This window comes from Odocoileus virginianus, chromosome 28 (assembly GCF_023699985.2).
Source record: "Odocoileus virginianus isolate 20LAN1187 ecotype Illinois chromosome 28, Ovbor_1.2, whole genome shotgun sequence".
NCBI classification, from domain to species: domain Eukaryota; kingdom Metazoa; phylum Chordata; class Mammalia; order Artiodactyla; family Cervidae; genus Odocoileus; species Odocoileus virginianus.
In genome coordinates this window covers 4,437,309-4,455,721 of record NC_069701.1, presented here as the reverse complement: position 1 = coordinate 4,455,721, position 18,413 = coordinate 4,437,309, and the positions used below count along the sequence as shown (strand labels likewise).

Here is an 18,413-nt window from a genome sequence, read left to right as displayed (position 1 = left end):
ATGTTGCTTGTATTTTGCCTGATCTAGGAGACTTGATGACTTGTGGATTTTAATTTGGGTCAAAAGTGATTTCTTACCCCCACACTTCTCAGCAGGGTGATTTTGAACAAGAAATCCTGCTTGGTTGGTTGTGAAGTTTAAATGAAATAATGGAAGTAGAAAAGTTTAGTTAACTACTCTTTGTTAAACCAGTCCCTGGCTGGTACTGTAATTGTTTGATTTTTCAGACCAAATAGGACTCACCGCCTGGAGCTATAGGATGAATCAAACTGTGGAAGTCCAAGCTATTTGGAGGAAACTAACACCAACAACAAAACCGTATTTTTATTTTGTTTTGTTTTTTTTTATACAGGAGGAAAACTGTTGGAGAGGGGGATGACTCTTAGGAAACCTTCATAATAATTCAAAATCTGACTTTGACTGGAATATTCTGTTTTTGCCACAGTGGCAATTTCCTTCAGTTAAGAAATAACCAGTCACAATACCAAGCTGTTTAACAATGTGAGAAATTTGAGGTGTGGACATGGCCAGCAATATCTTTGAATTCTGAAAGATCTAAACAGCTTTTTATACAGTCTACTGTATTGTTAATTGATTACTACTGTATTACTGAGTTGATGCCTTCCAACTGTGGTGCTGGAGAAGACTCCTGAGAGTCCCTTGGACAGCAAGGAGATCAAACCAGTCAATTTTAAGAGATATTAACCCTGAATACTTGTTGGAAATACTGATGCTGAAGCTCCAGAATTTTGGTCACCTGATGCAAATAGGCGACTCATTGGAAAAGTCCCTGATGCTGGGAAAGATTGAGGGCAGAAGGAGAAGAGGGCGTCAGAGCATGAGATGGCTGGACGGCATCACCATGAATGATCACGAACTTGGGCAAACTCCGGAAGACGGTGGGGGGCGGGGGGACGCTGGCGTACTGCCACCCATGGGGATGCAAAGAGTCCCAAACAACTGGGCCCCTGAACAACTGTATTGCGAAAGAAAATGTTCCCCTTCTTTTTAAATTGAAGAATAGGCGGTTTGGGGCTTCTCTGGTGCCTCAGATGGTAAAGAATCCGCCTGCAATGCAGGAGACCTGGGTTGGATCCCTGGATCGGGAAGATTCCCTGGAGAAGGGAATGACTACCCTGTCCAGTACTCTTGCCTGGAGAATCCCATGGACAGAGAAGCCTGGGAGGCTACAGTCCATAGGGTCACCGAGACAAGGCCACGATGGCAGTCAAGGAGCACAGACGCTTGCGCATGCGTGCATAGGTGACCTACAACCTAGTAAATTCTTCCGGGTGCGGGGAAGGGAGGCGGCCAGAGGGGCTGCAGCAGTCACGGGGGGCAAGGCGGGACTCGACCGAGCACAGTAGACCGAGCCGGCGCAGCGGGGACTCAGAGAGCGGCCGCGACGCTTACCGAGCCCTAGGGCGGCGCGACCCTCCGGAAGGAGCGGCATCCCTGCTCGGGGAGAGGCCGGTGGCCGGGGCGCCCCCGCCTCCTACAGGGAACTGAGGCCCGCGGGGGCCGCGGGGAGCCCGGAGGCCTACCCATCCAGGGCCCGGAGGGAAACTTCCCAACAGATACAAAGAAAAAAGAGAAGAAAAAGAAAACTTTCTGCCACACTTCTTTTTTGCAGAAACATCTTTTCCCGGTTCCCTGACCAGAGAGCGGGCGTCTGTGTGTGGCCTTTTGCTGCATGCTCAAGTTGCGCAGACCAGAGAGCTCTGTCTCCCTTCCTTTCAGTCAATGCCGGGAAAGAGAAGCGGAAAAGCAGTCCCACAAAATCCAACTCCATTGCGGGTAATGATTTCACTTTTAACTTCTCTCCTCATTTCACTTTCCACTTTTAATTTTTCGCAGTCCTCACATAGTTACTGTTTATAGTCGATTCTGAGTTTTCAGTTATCTGTCTATGTACTATTGGCAATTTATCGCATTTTGGCCGGTGCCAGAATCAATCTAAAAAATTTAGGTATGCAACAATTTTTGGATCCCTTCCAAAAATAAGGGCATTATTGTGCGTGTGTTCTAAGTCACTTCAGTCGTGTCCAACTTTTTGGGACTCTATAGGCTGTCGCCCGCTAGGCTCCTCTGTTCTTGAGATTCTCAGGCAAAAATACTAGAGTTGCTGCGCTCTCCTCCAGGGATGAACCCTCATCTCCTTTCTCCTGCACGCGGTTTCTTTACCACTAGCGCCACCTGCCCGCAAAGATCGGTCTAGTCAAAGCTATGGTTTTTCCAGTAGTCACGTATGGATGTGAGAGTTGTACCGTAAAGAAAGCTGAGCTTCTAAGAAATGCTGCTTTTGAAATGTGTTATTGGAGAAGACTCTTGAGAGTCCCTGGGACTGCAAGGAGATCCAACCGGTCCATCCTAAAGGAGATCAGTCCTGAATATTCTTTGGAAGGACTGATGTTGAAGCTGAAACTCCAGTACTTTGGCCACCTGGTGCAAAGAACTGACTCATTGGAAAAGACCCTGATGCTGGGAAAGATTGAAGGCAGGAGGAGTAGGGAAAGACAAAGGATGAGATGGTTGGATGGCATCACCGACTCAATGGATATGAGTTTGAATAAATGCCGGGAGTTGGTGATGGACAGGGAGGCATGGCGTGCTGCGGTTCGTGGGGTTACAAAAAGTTGGACGGGACTGAGCGACTGAACTGAACTGAGCGCCACCTGGGCATTATTAGCTTGCTTTAAATAATCCCTAAGCAAATGCTTGAAACTCTAATTAAAGTTTATTTTCAGCTACAACTTCATAGAAATACATTTAATGCGGAGATTATTCCCTAAGCCACTTTCTCTATAAAGAGAGTGAACAAAAGATGCAGAGATGGAAGAAAGAAGAGTGGGAAGAGAAATATTTATATGTATATATATAGGCTTCCCTGGTGGCTCAGCCAGTAAAGAATCTGCATGCCATGCAGGAGATCCCAGTTCTGTCCCTGGGTTGGGAAGATCCCCAGGAGGAAATGGTTACCCACTCCAGTATTCTTGTCTGGAGAATTCCATGGACAGAGGCTACAGTACATGGGGTCAGAAAGAGTTGGACACAACTGATGGAATCAGTCAGAGTCAGACTATAGAGTGACTCACACTTTCACACTCCACTTCATATATATATATGAAAATAGAAGAAAAAAGAAAAAAACATTCTTTATGATGAGATCTCTTAGAATCTACTCTTTTAACAGCTTTCTTATCCGTCATACAACAGTGTTAACTAGAGTCATTATGTTGGGCAATATATCCCCAAAGAGGGATTTCAATGTCTGATTATTTTGCAAAGTTTTAATCTCTAAGTCAGTAACACTCTTTGAGATGAAATTTGTTGACAGCTTGGATGTTTTGTATATGTGAGAAATAAAGTTCATTGCCCATCCTTGAAAATATATATTCAGAGTATTTTCACTCTATGTATCTTCCTTAAAAATACTGCAGATTCCAAGCAGCTAAGCCTCATTATCTGTACTACTATTGCTCTGGTAAAAATATGTGTGTGTTCCTGAAAATCTGTTCATCATTGAGAACTACTAAGCAACACTGAGGGCATCAAATCATACACTAAATCTATATCTTGCCCACTAAAATGAATTTCTGAGTCACGAACCTGGACAATAACTTAATTCACTTCTTTAATGTTTCTCATCACTTCTTGAGCTACTGACTGTGTCTACACGATAGTAAATGTTTTTGGTTATATAGCCTTTGCTTTTAGTGTTTTTCCTATGTATTCATTTGTTCAAATATTTTTCAGATGTCTTTCATATCCTTAACCTGGTGTTTTGTCCCTGGAATGTGGTTATGAAGAGGACGGATATTGTCCTTCCTTTTTTGCAATCTGGACACTACAAAAGAAGATCCAAAATCTACTGTGAGCTTTGCAAAGGGAAAGAATAAGCTGTTCTTGAGGTCATATTATAATTGATCTACTTTACTTAAGTAAACCGAGGATTAAAGGGGGAATAGAATTTAGCCAGATGAGTGGAAGGACAGGAAAATTCTGTGCTGCCCTTGAGTTTTGACAAGGATTCTCTGGAAGAAGAATCCTCTGTGCTTTGCATTCATGCATTTGACTGGGTTTCCACACCCATGTGTTCTTTGATCTCTAGCAAGTTCAGATGGCAAATGAAAAGTGCTTATATCCTACCCAATAAAATAAAAGTGATTGCTTTTATTTAAATAAAATATAAAAGACAAATGGACATCATTAACATTACCACCGCTTTAAAAAATAATGCAGCCTTTATAAGTCCTAAAGGTAAAATGAAGTTAAACACCGTGAAGTTATAATTGATTTTCCCCATTCTAGAAGTCACCAGGATAGGAGCCCCCTCAGCTACTAGAATTACCAAAACCTTGGTCAGGTTTGTGGCCTGTTCCTGATCATTTGGGTCCACACCAAATGAAAGGTCTGAGAGGGAAAGAGAAAGATCGTGAGAGGAAATTACAAATGAGGGAACCTCTGGCAACATTAATAAAGCTTATCATACCACATTCATAATCTAGAAACACCCCTATGTAGCCCTGGGGTCTTTGAATATAGTGGGGTAAGAATGGGAAGGTAGAAAAGAGACTGAAGTGGCCATCCTTACTGACACATAGAAGTAGAAAAATGTCCTCGGAGTTCAGCAGCATATCAGTCCTGCTTGTCCAGGACTCCTTGCAGAGTCCTACAGCCCAGTCACAGGCGTTGCCCACATTCACCTCCCAGTAGTGTTTGCCGGCGGTGAAGGTCTGAGCGCCCCATGTAGGAGTGTTCTCTGGACGTGCTGGGTCCCAAGGCACATCTCGATAGACAGGACTGCACTGTAGACATCTCAGGGCTTCAATCAGAGGCACGTGACAGTTTCTTATTTTACCATCCAACGTAATGTACACTTCAGTAAAACGAAAGCAATGAAGTCAGAGAACAGCAGTTTCAAGTTCTGAGGAACATATAAGTGCAGTGGTGTTGTGACAGATGTTTAGCAACCAAACCTCTGAAACGAAGCAAAACTGATTTGTCTTATTTGCTGGGAATATTTCAACCCACCATGACCAGTCTCAAGGTGCCAGTCCTTAAGTAATTGCTCCGAAAATTCTGGAGCTTGTAACAATTAGCTCCCACGAGTGTGGCAATACTGGCTAGTTCCAGAACCCTTTAATCACAGACGTTAGAAACCCTGTGTTACCACACCCTTTTATACAGAGTGTGTGCTGGAAAATACATAGAAAGAACATGAAGGGCTTCTTATCTATCTAAAGAGCCAGAAAATCTCTAATTGTACAACTGAAGGGAGGAAAACTTTGAGAATACATAAAGATAAGGATGTCAGACTCTGGCTTATTTTCACTACCTCACCAAAAATTTGGGAGTCCATTCATAGATGTCAAGAAAATAGCAAAATGGCCCTTAAGTCATCTCATTAATCAATCATCACAAAATTAAAAATAATCGTAATAAATATATATTTCATATGACATTGTTGCTATTTTTAGTCCTAAATAGGGATCACATTGCCTAGGCTATAAGGGCTTAACATTTAAGGAAGTAAAAATAAACTAAACCAAATATCTATATGTGCTCTTTTTCTGCAGTGATTTCTCTCAGAATTTCTAATGGAGTCGCTGCTAAATCAGAATCCAACTCATCCCATCTTAGTCCAGCTTCTCCTTTGTCCGCCGGGCTCACCTCCAATTACATTTGTCTCAGGGAGGCCTCTACACAATGAATTAAGTATTGTTTTCAAGCTTTTTGAAAGTTTGTGATTTTTCACATACAATCATTACCTTTAATATTCAGGTAAAAATTTAAGTAACAGCATTAAGGTGGTTCTAAGAATCTCAATATCCACATAAATACACTGAATGGATATGCATTTTTATAAGTCAAAGTGTTCTTTTTATTATTATTATTTTAACTCACTACAAGTAGCTATATAAAAAACTATGTGTCATATTTTACTATTTTTGACAGGCTTCAGTTAACTTTTCTGATTCATAATTAGCAATAAAATAAATAAGTTATAAGGGTTTGCATATGTACCTGCTCCCCTGTTCTCTACAAAGAACAGACAGAGTGGTGAAGAGATATCATCAATGTGTTATCTACTCATGTAGGAAATGTGATTGCCTTCACGCAGAGTGCCGCCTCTCACCTCGGAAGCTGTTAAGCCTTTCCAACATCCCAGTGATGGTCCATGTACTGAGCTGTGGGTCCAAAGGCTGGGGAATGTACAGCTGCATTAACTGACTCCTGTAAAGAGAAAGGCCCACTTACTAATAGGCCCAGAGGTATCATTAGCAACCCACTGATGATGCTTCAACAGAATCCTCATAATTACCTTTAAAGGGTATGAATTTAACAGCTCAGGTGGAGGAACACTGCAGTTGCTATTGTATTTTATAATCTGCTTCCTTGCTTTCGGCATATCAAACCTAGTAGAATGTGATGCCTCAATCAAAACTGTGCCTGTTTCCTTCCTTCTAGCTTCCCTAGGAGAGCCACACAGCAATTCTTATTTAATTCCTGAAATCTAATAGGCGGAAAATTATTGGAACTTGCCATTTAATACATATGAAACGTCAGCACTATTGTATGTTCTTTCTTGATGAATTCTACTTCACTCCTTTTCTCAGCATCCTTCTACCTACTCTTTCTCGGAGTTTATCTGCCTTTCCCATGGATGACCAGGAATAATCCTTGGATGACTAGGATTTGGAAATTAGGGACAGGAAAAATCATCTTTTTGCAACTTCTACAGAAAGCCTTGCAATAGAAACTGCACTCCTCTCAAACGTACTGTAACCAAAGGGTAGACTATATAAAACCTGGCAGACTATTAGAGAAGGAAGGAATAAATACAGAGAGAAAGAAGCTTCTCATTGAAAGGGAGGGTTCATCTTAGCAGAAATAACCTGATCACTGTCATAATTATCATGATTTAAATAGAGGGGCAAACTTACCTTTTCATTGTGTCTTCCACACCCTGTAAAGAAAAAGTGAAGAAGGCTTAGTTTTCAGCACAAACTCTCCTGTTAAGTCTAGTTTGAGGATATGAGATTATACTGGGAAATTCATTATTTCCAGTTTTCTTTCTTGGATAAAATCATTTGTCATTTCCCTTCTCCTTATAAATATGAAATCCAGTCTCACATTTACATACACTTGACAAGATCATAATCTTGAAAAAATTGAAAGTCAAATGTTCTTAGGGTGCATGAATGACTATTTGTCTTGATATACAGAAGTATTCACAGGGGTTTCCCCAAAGTTCTTTGGTGTGTGGACTCCAAATCTAGAATTTCACAATAGAAAGGATGAATGCATCCTACGGTTACACATGTTACACATATTATCAAGTGCAAATATAAATTATCTGTTTAACACAGTCATCCCTCATTAAATGAAGGGAATTCATTCCAAGATCCCCCTTGGATACTAAAATCCATCAGGTGTTCAAATTCCTATATACAATGTCACAGTATATGCATATAATGTACACACATTCCTGTATACTTTAAGCATCTCTAGATTATTTAAAGGCTTCCCAGGTGGCTCAGTGGTAAAAAAAAAAAAAAAGGTACCTGCCTAGCTGGAAACAAGGGTTAGATCCCTGAGTTGAGAAGATCCTCTGGGGAAGGAAGTGGCAACCCACTCCAGTATTCTCCGGGAGTTAGTGAAAGACAGGGAAGCCTGGAGTGCTGCCATCCACAGGGTCGCAAAGAGTCGGATACAACTTAGCAACTGAACAATGAGCAGCCAGTATTCTTGCCTGAACAGAGAACCTTGGCAGACTATAGGTCATGGGGTCAAAAAGAGTTGGACATAACTTAGTGATTAAATAGCAAGATTACTTATAAGATCTAATATAATGTAAATGCTATGTAAATCATTGTCAGCACTGGTAAATTCAAGTTTTTCTTTTTTGAAATTTCTGAATTTTCTTTAAAAATATTTTCCATCATTGGTTTGTTGAGTCCCCAGATGCAAAACCTGTAGAGTTGGAAGGGCAACTGTATGGTTAGATGGATATAAGAAGGTTTGGGAGATTTTTTTTTCTGTCTCTGTTACTTGAATCTTTCCACATAGTCCTCCTTCTTCCATAGAAGGCAAAACTGCTGTTTTGTCTCCAGGTTATACTGGAGGAACAAAACCTGCCATCACAGAGGTAGAAGAGTCAGAATCTGGACTCTGGAGTCAGAAAAATAATGGAAGTCAAAGAGGATATAATGTCAAATGATAGAAGTGCTTTCCAAGCAGGTTGCTGTTCTGCACCCAACATCCTTCCTTAGTCCTTACCTGGAGCATGTCCACATCTGCTTTAAGGCACATTTCCTTCAGTTCCTCATATATTTTTCTCAGGAGTTTCCCCATATGAATCATTCTGGCTACATTTCTATTGAGTCGCTGAAAAATAACTGTGCCTTCAATTGCCAACATCTCTAAATGTTTTTGTTTTTCTTCCTGGAGATACTGACACACTTTAGGGTATTCAGCTCGTATCATCACTAGTCGTAGATTTATAAAACCCTGCAGTGACATTGGATTAATTAGATCATGTATTTGGATGGTTTTATTCTTCCCTTATCATCTGTTGCCTATGTGTTATATATAGAATGCTTGTCTTAGTTCATTTGGACTACTATAACAAAAGTACTAAAGACTGAGTGCTTATAAATAACCGACATTTACTTCTAACTGTTCAATAAGGTAATAAATACAAGATTAGTGCCAGCAGGTTTGCTGTACAGTGAGAGCCCACCTCTTAAATATCCATCTTTTTTTCCCACTTAATTAAAATATACTCCACTTTACAAAGCACATTCACATACTTGGTTTTCATTTTTTACCATATGCATGTATTTTTTTGTTGAAGTATTATTGATTTTCAATATTGTGTTAGTTTCAGGTATACTGTAAAGTAATTCAGTTATCCATATACATGTGTATAGCTATATTCTTTTTTCCAACTCTTTTTCACTATAGGTTATTACAAGATATTGATTGTAGTTCCCTGCTGAGTGCTGAAGAGTTGATGCTTTTGAAGTGTGGTGTTGGAGAAGACTCTTGAGAGTCCCTTGGACAGAAGGAGATCCAACCAGCCCATCCTGAAGGAAATCAGCCCTGAATATTCATTGGAAGGGCTGATGCTAAAGCTCCAAAATTTTGGTCATCTGATACAAAGAGCCAACTCATTAGAAAGGACCCCGATGCTGGGAAAGATTGAAGGTGGAAGGAGAAGGGGATGACAGAGGATGAGATGGATGTGAGTTTGAGCAAGTTCTGGGACTTGGTGATGGACAGGGAAGCCTGGCATGCTGCAGTCTGTGGGGTCGCAAAGAGTTGGACATGACTGAGCGACTGAACTGAACTGATAGTTCCCTGTGCTATAAAGTAGATCCTTGTTGTTTATCTATTTTTATGTAGAATAGTTTATATATGTTAATCCCAAACTCCTAGTTTGTCCCTTCCCTCACTTTCCCCTTTGATAACCATAGACTTGTTTTCTGTGACTATTGGCCTATTTCTGGTCTGTAAATAAGTGTAATTGTATCATTCTTTTAGATTCCACATGTAAGTGATAGCATATGATATTTGCCTTTCTCTGATTTACTTCCCTTAGTAAGATAATCTCTAGATCCATTCATGCTACTACTGCAAAGGGCACTATTTCATTCTTTTTCATGGCTGAGCAATCAACTCATCTGTCAACGAACATTTAGGTTTCCTCTATGCCTTGGCTAGATAGCCATTCTCTGGTTGTGTCCTCACATGGCAGAAGGGGCAGGTCTCTACTAAGCTTGTTTTTTGTTTGTTTGTTTAGGGCTTCTTTTATAAGAATCCCATTAATAAGGATTCTTTCCTAATGACCTAATCACTTTCCAAAGGCCAAACCTCCTAACACTATCATTTTGGGGGTTAGAATTTCAACATCTGAATTGGGGGGACCCAGACTTTCAGACCATAGCTTCTGTCTTCTGTGCTCCTGAATGATGTGTTCTCAGCGAGCTTCTGGCTCACTACCTTTGTGATCTTGTAGATCTCTACCCGGATGTAACTGTCACGATGGGTGTTCTCTGGCCAGCATACATCCCCCAAACCTGTACTATTTATATATATCTGCTTTAATTTTCTTCCAAGAACTTTACAAATGTGATGTATTATAAATGTTATATATGACTCCTCTTACAAGATTATATCCTATTGAAGTCATTGCTTTGTTCCTTTTTGCCCATTCCCATATCTCTCTGTGGACCTAGAACAGTGAGCAACACATCACATGCCCTCCTATGAAAGAATGGTTTATTAGGAAAGCCATCCTAAATGATCAGGGTAATTTTGTTATTGACCTCCAGTATTTTTACAGCACTACATACAGAATATTTACAGAAATATTCTGTAAAATAGCCTGCTGATATGTCTTCTTTAGAAGTGACTGAGTTCTTTGAAAATGAAGATGTAGTTCAACTTCTTTAGTTTCAGGTTCTCCATTCATAAATGTGAACCAATGAATAATAAAACCCTAAATCCTTTGCTTGGCATCTTGCTGTGGCTATAATTACCTTGCCGGCCATATCTCTCACTGCCTGCCTCATACCCTATATACTAATTATTCAGAGCTATCTACATGCCCCAGATAATTCCATGATTTTTTCTCATATTTAGCTTTCTTATACCTTAGATCTCTTTGTTATGAATTTACAGGTTCTACTAAAACATTAGCTTCAAGATGATTTTTATTTGTTTGAGAAGTTTAACATTCAAAGTTTGTTAAGCTCCTACAGAACTCTTTTTTTACCTCTATTTGAGTGACCATTGCATTTTGTTTTGTGATACTGCATTTTCTTGTCTCTGCTGAAATATTAGTGGTAGATAATTGCTTTATCAAGAAAATCAAGAAAAAAATTTTAGTTACTTATTGGAATCATTCAACATGAAATCCTACGTTGAAGGTCATGTTTTTCCATTTGCAGCTCTCTCTGATCACCCTCTCAGGGGACATTATGATTTAATTCAAGTTCTTCCACTGTAAGTTACCAGGATATTTGTTCCAAACTGGCTTCAAGGGATTCAGGGTCTGTGACTTACCTCCCATGCTCTGAATATGTTGGTCACTTTTTTTATATTTCGTTGATTTTCCTGTTTCTTTTTCCAAATAGACTTCATTTGCATCAGAAGGTGCTCCTGCAAAATAACTATAATTTGGAGCACTAGAAAAGCAAAGTTAGTACATTTCAGATACCTAAAAGAAGATATAAAGGGATGAACATGGGACAAACAGTAAAGAGAGCAGAGGTGTCAGTGATTTTCCTTTGGAATACTAACTCCTAAATCTGAGGAGATCAAGCAAAGATAGAATGTCTAAATTTGAAAAATGTAATCCATTATCTGAGGAATCTAGCATTGAGTTTATAATAACCTTGTCAGTTTTCAGAAGTGAATCTTGCTTTTGTTTTGTTTTTTTCACATTATGCCTTTTTTTAAGTCAACATGAACAAATTCCTAGAAAGACACAAATTACCAAAATTATCTCAAGAAGAAATGGAAAATGTGAACAGGCTCATATGTAGTAAAGAATTGAATCGATAATGAAAAATTTTCCAACAAAGAGGAGCCCAGAACCAGGTGGTTTCACTGATGAAATGCACCAATCATTTAAGGAAGAATCAACACTAACCTTTCTCCAACTCTTCTAAAATAATAGAAGAGGAAGGAATACCTTTTAATTCATTCTGTGAGGTCTCTTGCTTTATATTTAATTGTGAAATATCAGCCCTCAGTTTTCCTGTGGCACTGTTAGAAAATGTTGGCCAGTGTCTCTAAATCTGCTATAATTAGAACAGGCTCATTATAATCATGTTTGTAGTAGCCAATGACTTACTAAAACTAGATATTTATCTACCACATTGTGTGCATGCTTAGTGGCTCAGTTGTATCTGGCTCTTTGCGACCCCATGGACTGTGGCCCACCAGGTTCCTCTGTCCATGGGATTCTCCAGGCAAGAGTGTTAGATTGGGTAGCTATTCCCTTCTCCAGGGGATCTTCCTGACCCAGGGGTCAACCCCAGGTCTCCTGTATTGCAGGCAGATTCTTAACTGTCTGAGCCAGCAGGGAAGCCCATCTACCACATTACTTCTGAAATACCACCATCCTAATCCTCATTAATTTCATCATCATTCCTCTCAGCCCAACAGGATTTAAACATCAGGAGAGCAAGGATGTTACCTAGTGTCTTCACTGCTTTATCTCTAGATTTCAGAATAGCACCTGGCACATGGTGTTCAGAAATTGTATTTAATAGCATAAAATGATAATGGTTATTAACCAGCGTGTTTTGCCCAGTGCCTATCAGGTACAGGGTCCTCCACATTTTAAAGTGCAGCCAGAGGCATTACTCACCCTGCAGTGCTCTGCAATCTGCATTACTGAATAGTGTTCGTGAGTGGCATGCCCCGCAGAGCAAGAGCAGAACAGACACAGCAGGCTCTTGTCGGCTTCACAGAAGTAGAGCTTTATCACCTGGTGTGTCCCACACATCTGCTTGGCAGAGCCAGGTAACTGGGAGATAACTGAGTTTCCGGTAGAATGAATATGTTTCTTAGCAAGAATAATGCTCTTGAGGTCCATTTTCGGAGACACCGCCTTGCACACAGGACAGCAAGTAACTGCTGGGGCGTCTTCCCATAAGAGACAGAGGCAGGGAGTGCAGAATCGGTGCCCGCACCTAATGGTGGCAGGGTCTGTGAACGTGTCCTGGCAGATGGAGCAGATGATCTCACTGGGGAGGCACTGTGCAGAAGCAGATGCCATGTTTCTAAGGAAACAAAAGGAAAGGACTTTGTTTACCCTTGGCATGTGAGCTGAGCTTAAGCTTTCTCTCACTAATACATATATGTACTGTAGGAGGACAGCCCATGTTTTGAGGATGGTGGGGAAAAGAGACTCCTACAGACCAGTAAAATGCATTATTATTTTCCACAATTGGCCTCCAGCACTACTTCTCATTTCCCTATTGGAAATCCAGTGTTTTCCACATATGTTATCTCTTTTTCAAAGACAAAGAAATCAGAGGTTCTGGGCTCATTCCTATGCAGCAGGTCACATTGTGTCCAAAACTATCACAATTTTCCCCTTTTTTACTCTCTCTGATTGGTTAGCACAAGGTATTTGTTCCAATCCTGACCAATGAAATAAAACTCCTAAGGCAATTTTAGAAAAAAATTTTCTTGTTCCAGAGGAGATACACAGAATAAACAGATGGCTTTTTCTGTTTCTGGACATTTTGCAGATATAATGCCCACTTGCATAGCCATTTTGTGATCACAGCATGAGCCAGCCTGAGGAGAAAAGCCAATAGTCTAAGAATAACAAAAACATAGAAAGAAACAGTTTTTGACAATGGCATTGAACAATACTTACCTAATTCTGGAGAGGCCAATTCCAGACTAAATTAACACAAATCTCTATACTTAAAATCCTAGCAGAAGAAAGTTTATGTTTACCTCTGCATACAAAAAGAACTTAGCACAGTATCTACTGCCTTATATAATATGTCAGGGGTTCAACAAAAATCATGAGGCATATCATAAGGCAAGAAAAACTTAGTCTAAACATACAAAGCAATCATCAGAACCAGACTTAGATATAAAACAGATATTAGAACTACTAAGATAACTAAGATAGTAATGATGACCCTATATGTGAGACAGCAAAAGAGACACAAATGTAAAGAACAGACTTTTGGATTCTGTGGGAGAAGGTGAGGGTGGATGATTTGAGAGAATAGCATTGACACGTGTATATTATCACATGTGAAACGGATCACCAGTCCAGGTTCAGAGCATGAGACAGGGTGCTCAGGGCTGGTGCACTGGGATGACCCCAAAGGATGGGGTGGGGAGGGAGGTGGGAGGGGGGTTCAGGATGGGCAACACATGTACACCCATGGCTGACTCATGTCAATGTATGGAAAAAAACCACTACAATATTGTAAAGTAATTAGCCTCCAATTAAAATAAATTAATTAAAAAATAATAACTATCATTAGTATATTAAAGACTTTTATTAAAAAACTGTTGACAACATGCAAGATAGGTAATTTCAGGAGACAGATGAAAACTATAAGACAAGCAGATAGGCTAGATATAACATGCAGAGAATTTTATGTCTGGGTTCAGAAGTAGGTGCAATACAAGTAAGAAAATTATCAGTGAGCACAGCAGTATGTCAGTGTAAAATACAAAAACTAAACACAAAATCAAAGGGTAAAATGTTACAACAGAACAGAGCATCAGAGAGCAGTAAGACAACATTAAATGCGTTGTTTAACATCTGTGTGATTAGATTTCCAGAAAGAAAATGAAGATATAATAGGGCAAAGTGAAGTGAAAGTCACTCAGTCATGTCTGACTCTTTGCGACCCCATGGGCTATACATACAGTCCATGGAATTCTCCAGGCCAGAATACTGGAGTGGGTAACCTTTCTTTCGCCAGGGGATCTTCTCAACCCAGGGGTCAAACCCAGGTCTCCCACACTGCAGGCAGATTCTTTACCAGCTGAGCCACCAGGGAAACCCAACAGGGCAAAAGAAGCATTTAAAGAAATAATGGTAGAGGCTCTTCCAAAATTAGTGTCAGACACAATAAAAGAGATCTGTGATAGTCAGAGACTATCAAACAAAAAAATACAAAACAAATAAGCAAACAAAAACACAACTAGGCAAGTTATATTGAAACTGAATAAAAACCAATAACAAAGAGAAATTCTTTTTTTCTTTTTTTTTTTTTACAAAGAGAAATTCATTAAGGGAGCCACAGAAATAGGAAAAATAAAAATAAAGATTATGCACAGAAAAATAAAGATAAAAATTATAGCAGAAAACATGCAAACAAGAAAACAATTAAGTGGCATCTTTAGATTGCTGAAAGAAAACAACTATTAACCCAAAATTCTCATAGCTAGTGAAAATATACTTTAAAAGTAAAATATTAGAATTTTTCACAAAGAAGAAAGAAAACTTGAAGGAATTCAGTGCTATCAGGTCTAATCTACAAGAAATACACAAAGAAGCTCTTGATTTAAAAGCATATGATACTAAGAAGAAAATTGATCTACTCAGCAAAAACCAGTGACACTAGAAATTGAATACAGGCAAAACATAAGGTCTTATATTTTTATTTCTTTAACTTACTACTTAAAGCAATAGTTTAACAACATACCATGTGTTTATGAAACTTATGACAAAAATGACACGAGAAATAGAAAAGAGGAATTGGAAATATTATATGGATTTTACATTAAATGAAAAGCAATATAGTATTACTGAAAGTGGACAAAGATTATTTAAAGAGGTATATTTTGAATGGGGCTTCCATGGTGGCTCAGTGGTAAAGAAACTGCCTGAAATGGAGGAGATGCATTTTCCTGATCCTTGGGTCAGGAAAATTCCCTGAAGAAGGAAATGGCAACCCATTCCATATTCTTGCCTGGGAAATCACATGGACAGAGGAGCCTGGCAGGCTACAGTCCTTGGGGTCGCAAAAGAGTCACATGAGCTAGTGACTAAATAACAATATTTTAAGCTAACTATGTATATTCATAGATGATAAGGCTATGAGTGTAGAAAATCCCAAAGAATCTACTAAAAAACATCCTGGAAGTAATAAGCAAATTTATCAAGGTCAGAAAACAAAGGGTTGATATATAAAAATTGATTTTAATCCCTCATACATGTATGAAAAATTTGTATTTGAATTTTTTAAAACCTTACATTTATAATAAGTTCAAAAAATGAATTAGCCAAATACAATAAGTTCTAGAGGTTTGATAAACAACATTGTACCTATAGTTAATGATATTGTATTGTATCATCAAAAAGGTGTTAAATGAGTAGATCTCATATTAAGTGTTCTTATACTACAATTTAAAGAAAAGGGCAAAGGAACTGTTGCAGGCAATGCATTGATATGTTCATTATCTAGATTTTGATGGAGGATTTGTAAGTGTACACATGTATCAAAAGATTGTCAAATTGTACATTTTAAGTATGTAGAGTCTATTTTTTGTCAATTATGTCTGAACACAATTATTAAATTTTAAGAAAATGAAGGTGGCACTAGTGGTAAAGAACATGTCTGCTAATGCAGGAGACATAAGAGATGCAGATTCAATCCCTGGGTCAGGAAGATCCCCTAGAGGAGCACGTGGCAACCTACTTTAGTATTCTTGCCTGGAGAATCCCATGGACAGAGAATCTTGGGGGCTATGTCTATAGGGTCACAAAGAGTTGGATACAAGTAAAGTGACTTGGCACATGTGCATGCCAAAAAAATGAAATAACTAGTTATAATTTTAATAAAATATCAATGGAAGAAAAGAATTAAGATCTAGATAAATGGAGAATTATATCATGTTTGTACATTGGACAATTTAATACTGTTAAAATGGCAATCTTCCTCTATATGATGTATAAATTTAATGTAATCTCTAATAAAACTCTAGAAAAATTTTATAGGTATATACAAACTGGTTTTAAAATGTATTGCTGCTAAGTCACGTCAGTCGTGTCTGACTCTGTGTGACCCCATAGACAGCAGCCCAACAGGCTCCCCCGTCCCTGGGATTCTCCAGGCAAGAACACTGGAGTGGGTTGCCATTTCCTTCTCCAGTGCATGAAAGTCAACAGTGAAAGTGAAGTCACTCAGTTGTGTCTGACTCTTAGCGACCCCATAGACTGTAGCCTACCAGGCTCCTCCATCCATGGGATTCTCCAGGCAAGAGTACTGGAGTGGGTTGCCATTGCCTACTCCGTTAAAATGTATTATGCCTACCAAACAAGTAGAATAGCCAAAACAATCCTAAGAAATAAAATCAGAATACTCACATTACTTGATTTTAAAAGTTAGTAGAATTCTATAGTACTAAAAACACACAGTATTGGGAAAAGGAAAGACATACTGATTATTAGAACTAAACTGAAAGTAGAGACCTGCAGAGATATAGTCAGCTGATTTGTTTTACAAGTGTAATGGTAGCCAGTATTCTTGGGCTTCCCTTGTGGCTCAGCTGGTGAAGAATCCACCTGCAATGCGGGAGACCTGGGTTCTATCACTGGGTTGGGAAGATCCCCTGGAGAAGGGAAAGGCTACCCACTCCAATATTCTGGCCCGCACTCCCGGCGTGCCCCGCACTCGCCGCCCGCCTGCCCCTCCTTCTCCTTGCAGCGCCACACCGCCGGAGCCCGAGCCGCCGCCGCAGCCTCCGCCGCGGGCACTATGGCTTCTGGAGTTACCGTGAATGATGAAGTCATCAAAGTTTTTAATGATATGAAAGGCTCCTGAAAGTGCGCCTTTAAAAAGCAAGATGATATATGCTAGCTCTAAAGATGCCATTAAAAAGAAATTTACAGGTATAAAACATGAGTGGCAAGTAAATGGCTTGGATCATATAAAGGACCGTTCCACACTTGGAGAGAAATTGGGAGGCAACGTAGTAGTTTCACTTGAAGGAAAACCCTTATAAATCAGTCAAGTGCCATCTGGATCTTAAGGAGCTTCCATTTCTCCAGCTCAGTCAATTGGAATAGTATTAGGTGTTTGTTTTTTTTTTTTTTTTTCTTTTCCCACTGGGTCCTTCCAACACAATGAATGAAGGAAATATCATTCATGTAAGCAGCCTATCAGTGATTGCCATTAGACTGTTTAATACTGTTACTTTTATGTAGAACCCAAGGAATGCCTTCCCATCATATTTTAGCCAAAACAACTGGGTATATGCCTCCTTTGCAGCAAACACTACAGTGAATTGTGATTGTCAATGTGAATAGCTTAGAACACTACAAAGGGTTAAGCTCATTGAATGCCTTCAAAGTATTATCCACCGGTGAGATGGTAAACTTTATTCAGTATTACTGATAGTTGCACTTGATTGCAGTTCTGTGAGGCTTGAGCATTCATACACCTCACCTGCCTTGGCAAGCCTATTTTTTTGTGACATGGCAGCACGGATATAACACTATGCATTAAAAGCACTTTTTTTGTAATAAATTTAATCCCCCACCAGAAAAGGAATGCCAATTAAGTTGTGTTAACTGTGTCATCAGCTTATCCTAGTACCTCAGTGTTCATTCCTTTTTCCTGCGTATCTTCTTAAAAGAAATAACTGTTATTAATGACTTTTTTTCCCCATTGAGTGTACACTACTGAATACATGTAGGAGTTTTATGTTTACCATGTAAGTCTTGCAACACTAAAGATATTTTGAGTATCAGTCATGATGGCAATTTCTGTATAAAAGAGCCTTAAATGGAACATTGTTTTTGAGATCAAACTCCCCACCCTCACAAAAATGGCCACGTTGCAATAAAAATTGTGGCATATTAAAAAAAAAAAATATTCTGGCCTGGAGAATTCCATGGACTGTATAGT

At 39.3% G+C, this 18,413-nt stretch overlaps 1 protein-coding gene and 1 long non-coding RNA gene across 2 annotated transcripts; one reads left to right on the top strand and one right to left on the bottom strand.

Annotated features, from left to right (window-relative positions):
* Window positions 1–1,313: 1,313 nt before the first annotated feature.
* On the top strand, window positions 1,314–6,657 carry LOC139031768 (uncharacterized). Its single transcript, XR_011484268.1, has 3 exons — window positions 1,314–1,797; window positions 3,757–3,911; window positions 5,580–6,657. It is a non-coding gene; the product is annotated as an uncharacterized lncRNA (long non-coding RNA).
* LOC110122751 (tripartite motif-containing protein 77-like) lies at window positions 4,215–12,958 on the bottom strand. Its single transcript, XM_020870305.2, has 6 exons — window positions 12,386–12,958; window positions 11,074–11,169; window positions 8,284–8,514; window positions 6,948–6,970; window positions 6,140–6,237; window positions 4,215–4,879 (listed from the first exon to the last, which is right to left on the bottom strand). Exons 1-6 carry the CDS (start codon window positions 12,839–12,841, stop codon window positions 4,386–4,388), a joined length of 1,398 nt encoding a protein of 465 aa, XP_020725964.2. The 5' UTR covers window positions 12,842–12,958; the 3' UTR covers window positions 4,215–4,385.
* Window positions 12,959–18,413: the final 5,455 nt, after the last annotated feature.